The sequence below is a fragment of the Oncorhynchus mykiss genome, chromosome 3, assembly GCF_057628025.1.
Source record: "Oncorhynchus mykiss isolate SJ-2025 chromosome 3, ASM5762802v1, whole genome shotgun sequence".
NCBI lineage: Eukaryota > Metazoa > Chordata > Actinopteri > Salmoniformes > Salmonidae > Oncorhynchus > Oncorhynchus mykiss.
Genome location: NC_143024.1, coordinates 67,246,983 through 67,259,154, shown reverse-complemented (window position 1 = coordinate 67,259,154; position 12,172 = coordinate 67,246,983). Strand labels below are relative to the sequence as shown.

General features: G+C 47.7%; 1 protein-coding gene across 7 annotated transcripts in view; it reads right to left on the bottom strand.

Annotated features, from left to right (window-relative positions):
- The window catches only part of LOC110504295 (DNA-binding protein SATB2), a 68,585-nt gene that overhangs the window by 42,386 nt on the left and 14,027 nt on the right, over positions 1 to 12,172 (bottom strand). For 6 of the 7 annotated variants that reach the window (XM_036974639.2, XM_090229977.1, XM_036974636.2 and 3 more), the window contains exons 3-4: positions 6,113 to 6,337; positions 1,216 to 1,431 (exon numbers count right to left, since the gene is read on the bottom strand). In XM_036974639.2, coding sequence (XP_036830534.1) covers positions 1,216 to 1,431; positions 6,113 to 6,293 — 397 coding nt within the window. In that variant the 5' untranslated portion in view covers positions 6,294 to 6,337. Of the gene's footprint in view, positions 1 to 1,215; positions 1,432 to 6,112; positions 6,340 to 12,172 lie in introns of those variants that run through there. The other variant, XM_090229978.1, reaches the window with a different exon arrangement.

Genomic DNA, 12,172 nt, shown 5'->3' with positions numbered 1-12,172 from the left:
CACACCATTATTCACACACCATCACACGCCATTATTCACATGCCATTATTCACACGCCATTATTCACACACCATTATTCACACACCATTATTCACACACCATCACACGCCATTATTCACATGCCATTATTCACACACCATTATTCACACGCCATTATTCACACGCCATTATTCACACGCCATTATTCACACGCCATTATTCACACACCATTATTCACACGCCATTATTCACACGCCATTATTCACACACCATTATTCACACGCCATTATTCACACGCCATTATTCACACGCCATTATTCACACACCATTATTCACACACCATTTCAGTTTAAGTCAATGTATCTCAGTTGACTGGTTGTGTCTATTGTTACCATATATCAACGTGAAGCAACTCCCTGCAGTTAGAATGTGCTGCATACTTTAGTGAACACAAGTAAACATCACTGTCCTCCTGGAGATGACAACCATGTGTGCAACAATAAATTCCACCATTATTATGTTCCTCCCCTAGACCTCTCACACATAAACATTCCCACACATACACAACGCACACAATAAAGCATGTGCATGTACTTAGATACATTTAGTCACACACATAGTCTTTTTGCCTCTTGGAGGAACTAGACTCATTATTTTTCAACTCTTTGTTCTGTGTTTAATGAGTTTCTCAGACTGTCTGTTCTTTAGTTGTGTTTTTCAAACATTCTTTACTTAGTCCTACCCTGAGAGCACAAAACACCATAACAGTCAGCGTATCGTCTGAACTAGTGTCCCTCATAGTCAATTATCGCTGTGTGCTCTATAACTCTTTGTGTAGCTGGCCTTGTCCTAGATCGGTGTGTGAACTGGTCCTAGATCAGTTGGAATACAGCAGTGCCAAAGCTGGAACTCAGTACCAGTTCATCCGTTTAGAGCTGGTCTGTTGCGTTTACTGGTCATAAATCAGTTGAAAATACACCATGTTCCAAGGTGATAACTTTAAGTGTAAAGTAAGCCTACAGTATGGGACTGACGTTGTGCATTGCCAGATTGCAGTGGAGCTAACTCTGTACCAGGTGTGTGTATGTGGGAGAACTGTTTGCATTTTCAGCTGTATTGCTAACTGGCCCTAGATCAGTTATAGCTCTAACTCAGTACCAGGTAGAGTCTTTGTGGCTGGTGCTTCGTTGATACAGTAGTCTGACTGTGGGTCAGTGTGTAGGCTACAGTACTCACCATGGGCCTGAGCTGCTGAGCTGTGGGAGTACCCCAGGGCCAGCAGGGCTGTCTCCACCAGCTGGTTGAAGAGGATATCTTTCCTGACCAGGACAAACTCAGCATGCTCCTCTCTATGTCCCTCCTTCCTCTCCACCTCCTCACGCTCTCGTTCACGCTGCATCCCTCCGTCAGACCCTGCCTGCTCTACCACACAGAACACTGGGATCATCAGACCTGGAGGAGAGGAGAGAGAGAGAGAGAGAGAGAGAGAGAGAGAGAGGAGAGGAGAGGAGAGGAGAGGAGAGGAGAGGAGAGGAGAGGAGAGGAGAGGAGAGGAGAGGAGAGGAGAGGAGAGGAGAGGAGAGGAGAGGAGAGGAGAGGAGAGAGAGAGAGGACAGAGAGAGAATGAGAGAGAGAGGAGAGAGAGGAGAGGAGAGGAGAGAGAGGAGAGAAAGAGAGAGAGAGAGAGAGAGAGAAAGAGAGAGAGAGAGAGAGAGAGGAAAGAGAGAGAGAGAGGAGAGGAGAGAGAGACAGGGAAGGTAAAGAGAAATTGACGAGAACGTTAGTCAATCTTATGCTAAGAAGGTAAAATATTATATATTATATCTAATTAGGTATGCATGGAATACTTTATATATATTATAGGAGAAGTTCATTTGAAATGTGCTGATATAAATTACACGAAACAATCAATGGATCGTTTGAATGGCTGTTTATTCAGTTTTGTAGTATACTTTTGTCTCTTAAATCCTGTTCAAGTAATAGACTGCAGCTAATCTAATGGCAAGGATATTCTTTAGATTAAAGGTGAAATAAAAATGGATATGCAAAGACATCATAAAAAGTTAGCAGTTAGAGAATTACCATTTGAAGTGTCAATATCAATTGATTGAAAGCTTGAGACTGCTTAAGTATCTAAGTTATTTACATTGATTGACCGCCACAAGAGTACAGTTGGTGCTTTCTGGATCAAACACTAATACAAGCTATTGTGTCCATGATCAGTTCTTCCATCATTTAAAGTTACACAGAATTCAGTGGACTTGCTATGCCAGTTTCAACGGCTCTACTTTGGACGATTTATCGCAAGGCCTTGTAGATTATTTATAATTGAACTATTTCATGGATTAAGCTGGAGCGTGGTAACCGTTCCCAGAGTGATAATGGTCCACACAATGCCCACATACTTTTCTGTGTTATTGACTGTATGTTTGTTTATCCCATGTGTAACTCTGTGTTGTTGTTTTTGTCACACTGCTATGCTTTATCTTGGCCAGGTCTCAGTTGTAAATGAGAACTTGTTCTCAACTGGCACACCTAGTTAAATAAATGTGAAATATATATTTTTTCAATAAACAACTGCCCAGAGCCTTCTTTCACATCAGACCTGGCACCATGACCTGCCCACAGGTCACCAACGTTGGTTGGGCAGTAACACAGACTGTCAAAGATTGCAGTGAGTAGAGGTCAGGAGTTTTTCCTGGCCACATCAGCTGACATCTAGGGCTCTTTCGCTCCCAGCATCCAGGCATTATGTTTTTCACCCCATATTCAATATTGTTTCAACTGCTGTGGTTTTCTATGGACCCTCACCCTACTACAATAGTCATGTAGCGCACAGTAGAATGATAACCAGCGACGATTGCTAGTGTTTACAAGTTAACACAATAGTCAACATTTAAAATAATCTCATTCTTAATCTTTCATTATTTTATTTCTTATTTTTAGTACCACTCCCAAAATCCCACCCCACTATCAGATATCACAACAACCACATGATTCCTCCTTCACCAATATCCCTCTTTTTCCTGAAAGGCTTTTGATTGTAGGCCACCTGTCGACTGGCAATTAATTAAGGCTCTCACAAGAAATGAGGGTCTGAGCATTAGGCAAACTCCCAGCACTAATAATAAGAGTAGAGCAATACCACACGCACACGACGCAGCAGCGCCATTATAGCCTCTCTCTCTCTCTCCCTCTCTCTCTCTCCCCCTTGTTTTAATCAGTCAATTCCTATATTTCTATTTCCTCTCCATTAATCATCCCGGCTCCCAGTTCGATGGGCTCTTATGGAGTGAATTACACACTGGAGCTTTGTGCCAATTCAAGTAAGTGAATTTCCCCCAACAGGGAAATATAACTGTCAACACAGAGCAGCTCCAACCAGCTCTCTCTCTCTCCCTCTCTCTCTCTCCTCCCTTGCCCACTCTCTCCCATCCCTTCTCTCTCTCTCTCTCCTCCCTTGCCCACTCTCTCTCTCCCTCCCTCCCCTTCTCTCTCTCTCCCTCCCTCCCACTCTCTCTCTCCCTCCCTCCCCTTCTCTCTCTCTCTCTCCCTCCATCCCCTTCTCTCTCTCTCTCCCTCCCTCCCACTCTCTCTCTCTCTCTCCCTCCCTCCTCCTCTCTCTCCGCCTCTCTCTCTCCCTCCCTCCCCCCCTCTCTCTCTCCCTCCCTCCCTCCACCTCTCTCTCGCTCTCCCTCCCCCTCTCGCTCTCCCTCCCTCCCCCTCTCTCTCTCTCTCTCCCTCCCTCCCCCCTCTCTCTCTCCCTCCCTCACCCCTCTCTCTCTCCCTCCCCCCTCTCTCTCTCTCTCTCTCTCCCTCCCTACCCCTCTCCCTCCCTCCCCCTCCCCATCCCTCCCCCTCTGTCTTAAAGTCTGTGTCTATCACCCTCTTCTTCCTTTCCTCCAGATCTTGTTAATGGGGGGAATGTGAGGGAATGGACATGTGTAATACTGTATATACCTGAAATATATGCATGTGTGTGATCTATACTAAACAAAAATATTAATATGAGGAAATCAGTCAATTGAAATAAATTCATTAGGACCTAATCTATAGATTTCACATGATTGGGAATACAGATATGCCTCTGTTGGTTACAGATACCTTAAAAAGAAGGGGCCTCACAATGAGCCTCAATGAGCCTCTGTATTTTTGTGCATTCAAATTGCTAATCGATAAAATGTACTTGTGTTCGTTGTCCGTAGCTTATGCCTGACCACACCATAACCTCACCACCACTCTGTTCACAAGGTTGACATCAGCAAACCGCTCGCCCACACAATGCCATACACAAGGTCTGCGGTAGTGAAGCCGGTTGGGCGTACTGACAAATTCTCTAAAACAATGATGGAGGCGGCTTATGGTATAGAAATGATCATTCGGTTCTCTGGCAACAGCTCTGGTGGACATTCCTGCAGTCAGCATGCCAGTTGCACTCTCCCTCTAAACTTCAGACACCTGTAGCATTGTGTTGTGTGACAAAACGGCACATTTTAGAATGGCTTTTTATTGTTCCCCAGCACAAGGTGCACCTGTGTAATGATCATGCTGTTTAATCAGCATCTTGATATACCACACCTGTCAGGTGGATGGATTATCTTGGAAGGAGAAATGCTCACTAACAGGGATGTGGAGAAATGCTCACTAACAGGGATGTGGAGAAATGCTCACTAACAGGGATGTGGAGAAATGCTCACTAACAGGGATGTGGAGAAATGCTCACTAACAGAGATGTGGAGAAATGCTCACTAACAGGGATGTGGAGAAATGCTCACTAACAGGGATGTGGAGAAATGCTCACTAACAGGGATGTGGAGAAATGCTCACTAACAGGGATGTGGAGAAATGCTCACTAACAGAGATGTGGAGAAATGCTCACTAACAGAGATGTGGAGAAGTGCTCACTAACAGAGATGTGGAGAAATGCTCACTAACAGGGATGTGGAGAAATGCTCACTAACAGGGATGTGGAGAAATGCTCACTAACAGGGATGTGGAGAAATGCTCACTAACAGGGATGAAAACACATTTGTGCACAATGTTTTAGAGAAATAATATTTGTATCTGTATTGAAATGTTCTGGGATCCTTTATGTCAGCTCATGAAACATGGGACCAACACTACATGTTGCATTTATATTTCTGTTCAGCGTATGAATCTAGACATCTATTAATGTACTGTAAAGCTGAATGTGTGTATACTGTGTGAGTGTTCATAGGCCTACAGTGTGTTTGTGTGAATGCGTTCCATATTACACACCTGAATGTGAGAGTGCTCCATAGAACCTATATGCTGTATGTGACAGTGTGTGTGGCCCAGTCCTCATGGCTGGGCTGTGGTTTGGAGGAGACACATTGAGTTTCCTACCTTCGAAGACAACCCCTCATTAAGACGAACCATCCAGTCCAGCTGCTGCCAGGGCAAAGGAAGTGAAGTACCATCTCCCCGTCTCCCTCTTCTTCCCCCTACAGCATCACGCTCATCTCCAAGTTTCCTGTCTCCTCTAATATTCTCTATTGTGTGTGTGTGTGTGTGTGTGTGTGTGTGTGTGTGTGTGTGTGTGTGTGTGTGTGTGTGTGTGTGTGTGTGTGTTATATAATCTCACACATACATTAACAATCTTATGTATGCAGAGTGATCGATAACCTAGAGAGGAGTATAAATCAGCTTTATATAGCCATACTTTATTCAATAACCTCGGTGCTGTATAGTTCCCACGGCACTCTTATGGAACACACTAGATCTACACAGCACAGCCTGGTATGGGATTGAATGGATCCAAACTCAATGCTAAGGATTAGGCTTATTATACAGTCCTATAAAATACTGCAATGAGCCTTGTGAACTCTAGCGTGCATGGCAATGTGGAGTGTAACTAGGGCCAGGAGTGTGTCCAAAACCCTTGTTCTGGTCCTAGTTACCAGAGGGTAAGGGCCACAGAGAGAGAGTAAGGCAAAGACAAAGAGAGACTAACTATCAAGGCTGTGAGTGTGGCTGTATCCCGATTCTCCACACTTGCTCACTCCCCATTATAGATTTAAAAAGCATTGGATTGGTGTAAAACATTGGATGGAAGGTAGTTTCTATCAATGTGTACAAGTGCATACGGTGGGTGTGTTTTGGAGCATCCTACCTCCCAGAGGTCTGTGTGGGTGGCCGTTGTGGCGTAGGAGGCGTGGCCCAGTGGGGCTCCCATTGAGCTCCAAACGCCCCATCTTCCCTGGCGGGGGTCCACTGAAGTCCGGGCTGCTCCCCCGCCGCTCCCGCTCAGGACTGTCCTGCATGCGGGGGCTCTCCCCGCCACCACGCTCCATCCCCCTCCAACCACCAGGGGGGGCTACTGCCAGAGGGTAAGGGCCTAGAGGGGCACAGACAGCAGAGGGTAAGGTCCTAGAGGGGCACAGACATCAGAGGGTAAGGGCCTAGAGGGGCACAGACATCAGAGGGTAAGGGCCTAGATGGGCACAGACATCAGAGGGTAAGGGCCTAGATGGGCACAGACATCAGAGGGTAAGGGCCATAGATTGGCACAGACATCAGAGGGTAAGGGCCTAGATGGGCACAGACAGCAGAGGGTAAGGGCCTAGACGGGCACAGACAGCAGAGGGTAAGGGTCTAGATGGGCACAGACAGCAGAGGGTAAGGGCCTAGACGGGCACAGACAGCAGAGGGTAAGGGCCTAGACGGGCACAGACATCAGAGGGTAAGGGCCTAGACGGGCACAGACAGCAGAGGGTAAGGGCCTAGATGGGCACAGACAGCGACAGCAGAGGGTAAGGGCCTAGAGGGGCACAGACATCAGAGGGTAAGGGCCTAGAGGGGCACAGACATCAGAGGGTAAGGGCCTAGAGGGGCACAGACAGTGACAGCAGAGGGTAAGGGCCTAGAGGGGCACAGACAGCGACAGCAGAGGGTAAGGGCCTAGAAGGGCACAGACAGCGACAGCAGAGAGTAAGGGCCTAGATGGGCACAGACATCAGAAGGTAAGAGCCTAGAGGGGCACAGACAGCGACAGCAGAGGGTAAGGGCCTAGAGGGGCACAGACAGCGACAGCAGAGAGTAAGGGCCTAGAAGGGCACAGACAGCGACAGCAGAGAGTAAGGGCCTAGAGGGGCACAGACAGCGACAGCAGAGGGTAAGGGCCTAGAGGGGCACAGACAGTGACAGCAGAGAGTAAGGGCCTAGAGGGGCACAGACAGCGACAGCAGAGGGTAAGGGCCTAGAGGGGCACAGACAGCGACAGCAGAGGGTAAGGGCCTAGAGGGGCACAGACAGGGACAGCAGAGGGTAAGGGCCTAGAGGGGCACAGACAGCGACAGCAGAGGGTAAGGGCCTAGAGGGGCACAGACAGCGACAGCGACAGCAGAGGGTAAGGGCCTAGAGGGGCACAGACAGCGACAGCGACAGCAGAGGGTAAGGGCCTAGAGGGGCACAGACAGGGACAGCAGAGGGTAAGGGCCTATAGGGGCACAGACAGGGACAGCAGAGGGTAAGGGCCTAGAGGGGCACAGACAGCAACAGCAGAGGGTAAGGGCCTAGAGGAGCACAGACAGCGACAGCAGAGGGTAAGGGCCTAGAGGGGCACAGACAGCGACAGCAGAGGGTAAGGGCCTATAGAGGGGCACAGACAGCGACAGCAGAGGGTAAGGGCCTAGAGGGGCACAGACAGCGACAGCAGAGGGTAAGGGCCTAGAGGGGCAGGGACAATGAAGAAAGTTAAGCAAAACGCAAAAAGATCAGTCCAAAAAACTACCAAAATTATATATGAAATACAATCACTAAGTTTTCACTTCTACATACATACTGTAAAGAATATCCCTACCCCACACACCACGCAGACTTCCTCAGAGACAGAACAGATAGCCAAACATGTGGCTACTATCCTATCCCTGAAACCCCAGGCTTGTTTTTAAGGAGCCTGGTAGCTTATCTGCATTATCAACAAACAGTCAGGCTCAACAGAGACAGAGAGCGAGATAGCGAGAGAGCGAGAAAGACAGAGAGAGAGAGAGGTTCTGCACCAGCATGTGTGGGGAATGTAAACTAGGCTGAGTGGGTGAAGGTGGAGGGGATTGGGTGGTGGAAGGTCTACTCTAACAGTAAAGGATTCCAACTCTGACCCCACTCTAGCCTCGGTACTCGCAGTCAGTCAGGAGTGACGTTTTTGTCTGGTGTGTCCCCGAGAGAGACAGAAGAAGATATGTATAAATATACTGTGTGTGTGTGTGTGTGTGTGTGTGTGTGTGTGTGTGTGTGTGTGTGTGTGTGTGTGTGTGTGTGTGTGTGTGTGTGTGTGTGTGTGTGTGTGTGTGTGTGTGTGTGTGTGTGTGTGTGTGTGTGTGTGTGTCGCTGGATGCATCAGCGTGGGGCAGTGTCCTGGGATCAGTATAATTGGTCTGCCAAAGCGCTCATATTGGGATTGTCCATAAGAGAGGCTGCGAGGCAATAGAGGACACCTGCCAATTATCAAAGAGCAGAGAGAACACACACACACAAGCAAGCCAAATGGACCGGTCATATTTGCATACTAGTCTTTGGACACTGCCAGCCAACAATGTGTGTAAACTATGTCTGAGTGAGGGAGAGAGAGTAGGGGGACAGAAAGTGAAGAGGGAGAGAGAGGAGAAAAGAGTGAGAATTGGAAAGGGGTACCCACTGAAGAGAGATGGTAAGAAGGTATATTATTTTATAGCACCTTTTATTTAGCAGCCTACGTTACAAGAAATGTGGGCGGCAGGTAGCCTAGCGGTGGGGCAGGAAGAAAACATTTGCTAGTTCCAACCCCCGAGCCCGACTTCATTAAAAATCGGTCGATGTGCCCTTGAGCAAGGTAACCCTAATAGCTCCTGCAAGTTGCTGGATAACAGCGTCAATGTTAAACAAAGAGAAAAGTAGTAGGGGAAGAAAATAAAAATATGATTATTTTGGGAGCAAGAGGGATGGCCAAGAAAAACATAAATGTGAAGAAAGATCATAACACATGTTTGAAAGAGAGGGATGATCTCCATCCTCTTCCCAACCAAAGCCCCCACCCTCCTGATCGTTTTTACAGACCTAGTCTCTCTCTCCCTGCTAACACTGTCATGAGTCCCCACAAAGACATCGTTTTCACACTGTGGTCTCTCTCCCTCTCTTCTCCTTCTCCCTCTCCGTCTTCTCCTTCTCCCTCTCCCTCTTCTCCTTCTCCCTCTTCTCCTTCTCCCCTCTCCCTCTTGTCCTTCTCCCTCTTCTCTTCTCCCTCTTCTCTTCTCTTCTCCTTCTCCCTCTCCCTCTTCTCTTCTCCCTCTTCTCTTCTCTTCTCTTCTCCCTCTTCTCTTCTCTTTCTCCCTCTTCCTCTTCTCCCTCTCCCCCTTCCTCTTCTCCCTCTCCCTCTCCCTCTTCTCCCTCTCCCTCTTCCCTTCTCCCTCTCCCTCTTCTCTTCTCCTTCTCCCCTCTCCCTCTTGTCCTTCTCCCTCTTCTCTTCTCCCTCTTCTCTTCTCTTCTCCTTCTCCCTCTCCCTCTTCTCTTCTCCCTCTTCTCTTCTCTTCTCTTCTCCCTCTTCTCTTCTCTTTCTCCCTCTTCCTCTTCTCCCTCTCCCCCTTCCTCTTCTCCCTCTCCCTCTCCCTCTTCTCCCTCTCCCTCTTCCCTTCTCCCTCTCCCTCTTCTCTTCTCCCTCTCCCCTTCTCCCTCTTCCCTTCTCCCTCTTCTCTTCTCCCTCTTCTCCCTCTCCCCTTCTCCCTCTTCCCTTCTCCCTCTCCCTCTTCTCTTCTCTTCTCTTCTCCCTCTTCTCTTCTCTTCTCCCTCTTCTCTTCTCCCTCTCCTCTTCTCCCTCTCCCTCTTCACTTCTCCCTCTCCCTCTTCTCTTCTCCCTCTCCCTCTTCTCCCTCTCCCTCTTCTCTTCTCCCTCTCCCTCTTCTCTTCTCCCTCTCCCTCTCCCTCTTCTCTTCTCTTCTCCCTCTCCCTCTTCTCTTCTCCCTCTCCCTCTTCTCTTCTCCCTCTCCCTCTTCTCCCTCTCCCTCTTCTCTTCTCCCTCTCCCTCTTCTCTTCTCCCTCTCCCTCTCCCTCTTCTCTTCTCTTCTCCCTCTCCCTCTTCTCTTCTCCCTCTTCTCTTCTCCCTCTCCCTCTTCTCTTCTCTTCTCCCTCTCCCTCTCCCTCTTCTCTTCTCTTCTCCCTCTTCTCTTCTCCCTCTCCCTCTTCTCTTCTCCCTCTCCGGCTCCCGCATGGGGCAACGCCTCTCATTTCTCCAATACAGAGGACAAAAACACCGCCGACCACGGAACCCAAAGAAAACTGCCCACATACACCTCCAATCTGAGAGGAATTACGAGCTTGGGTGAAATGTCTAAATGAATAATAAATTAAACACATTAGCCTTGGCGTGATTAAGAAGAAACTTTGCGTGGGCCCAAAAAAAGCAAGTGGCTGAATTCCCTGGTGTTTAATAAGATCGTGGCTGAATGGCTGAATTCCCTGGTGTTTAATAAGATCGTGGCTGAATGGCTGAATTCCCTGGTGTTTAATAAGATCGTGGCTGAATGGCTGAATTCCCTGGTGTTTAATAAGATCGTGGCTGAATGGCTGAATTCCCTGGTGTTTAATAAGATCGTGGCTGAATGGCTGAATTCCCTGGTGTTTAATAAGATTGTGACTGAATGGCTGAATTCCCTGGTGTTTAATAAGATCGTGGCTGAATGGCTGAATTCCCTGGTGTTTAATAAGATCGTGGCTGAATGGCTGAATTCCCTGGTGTTTAATAAGATCGTGGCTGAATGGCTGAATTCCCTGGTGTTTAATAAGATCGTGGCTGAATGGCTGAATTCCCTGGTGTTTAATAAGATCGTGGCTGAATGGCTGAATTCCCTGGTGTTTAATAAGATCGTGGCTGAATGGCTGAATTCCCTGGTGTTTAATAAGATCGTGGCTGAATGGCTGAATTCCCTGGTGTTTAATAAGATTGGCATGAAGAAATATGAAGGACCTTTGAATGGAAAGAAATGTGCTCCAGTGCTAGTACAGTAGTTTGTCTCTCTCTCTCTCTCTCTCTCTTCCTCTCTCTCTCTTCCTCTCTCTCTCTCTCTCTCTCTCTTCCTCTCTCTCTCTTTCTCTCTCTCTCTCTCAGAATTCACATGCTAACAAACTGGCAGCTCTGTTCAAGAACAATAGAATAGCCATGTATAAATGGTATTGCTATAATACACCGTCTAATGTAAACAGCTTCAGGAACAGCTATTCAACTCTCTCCTCCAATATAAACTGCATGGAGGGAAATTGGCTCCCAACCTCCTGTAAACTAGATGATTATTTACTAGCCACCAGGGAGGATATCATTTGAACAAGAAAGGACAAAAGGATCTACAAGGAGAGTAATAGGCTAACCCCAGTCACAGTAGGAGCTTTAATCTATTCCCTGTACTTTTATCTTCTGCATAACCTCTAATCATTGTATTTTGAAAGGGCCACATGCCTCACTCACCCTGTACTCAGCTCCCCTCACCTCTCTCTCAGTACATTTGCGACAAACCTCTCCCCTCCAACAAGTCCCAACCTGACCCTCAGGAGCCGACGATCCCAATCACCACCTCACTGCCGCCTGCCGGCATCTCAGCGCCCTTCTTTCCTTCAGAACCTCCTCCACCATAGTCACAAATATTTGAGGAGATAAAAAAAAAAGCATTTCACATTTTCTCGTGCCCACATACTGGGTGGCGACCTTAGAGGTGGTGTCAACCTCAAACACATCTACACCGAAACCTGTTTTAATGTGACCCAGCGACGTCAACTTGTACTGATGAGGCCGATGCAGCCCAGAAGACGTTGCTTTGCCTCTCCAATGTCCTGACCATTAACCTGTCTCAAGACTAGACAGACCAAACATACAGACATACAGAAGCAGCCTCACTTTACAGTATGAATATCTACAACAAACACTTCTCTTTTCCTTCAAACTCAGTGATCCGGTGCAACATTCCCTTTTCTGAATTATGGATAGTGTAAGAATGTGGAGTATATTAAATATTAAACCTGGTGCCAGACAATGCCTGTGGACCGTACAGAGAACAGAGCACAGCCGCCCATGTCTCATAGTGTCATTGTTTTCCTCCTTCACAGGACAACATGGGGTTTCACCTTCAATGGGAGGGTGGGAGGGTTGGGAGGGGGGGGGGGGTCTGTGTGTGTGTGTAGTTCTGTGTCTTAGCCTTACAGTGGAAAATAT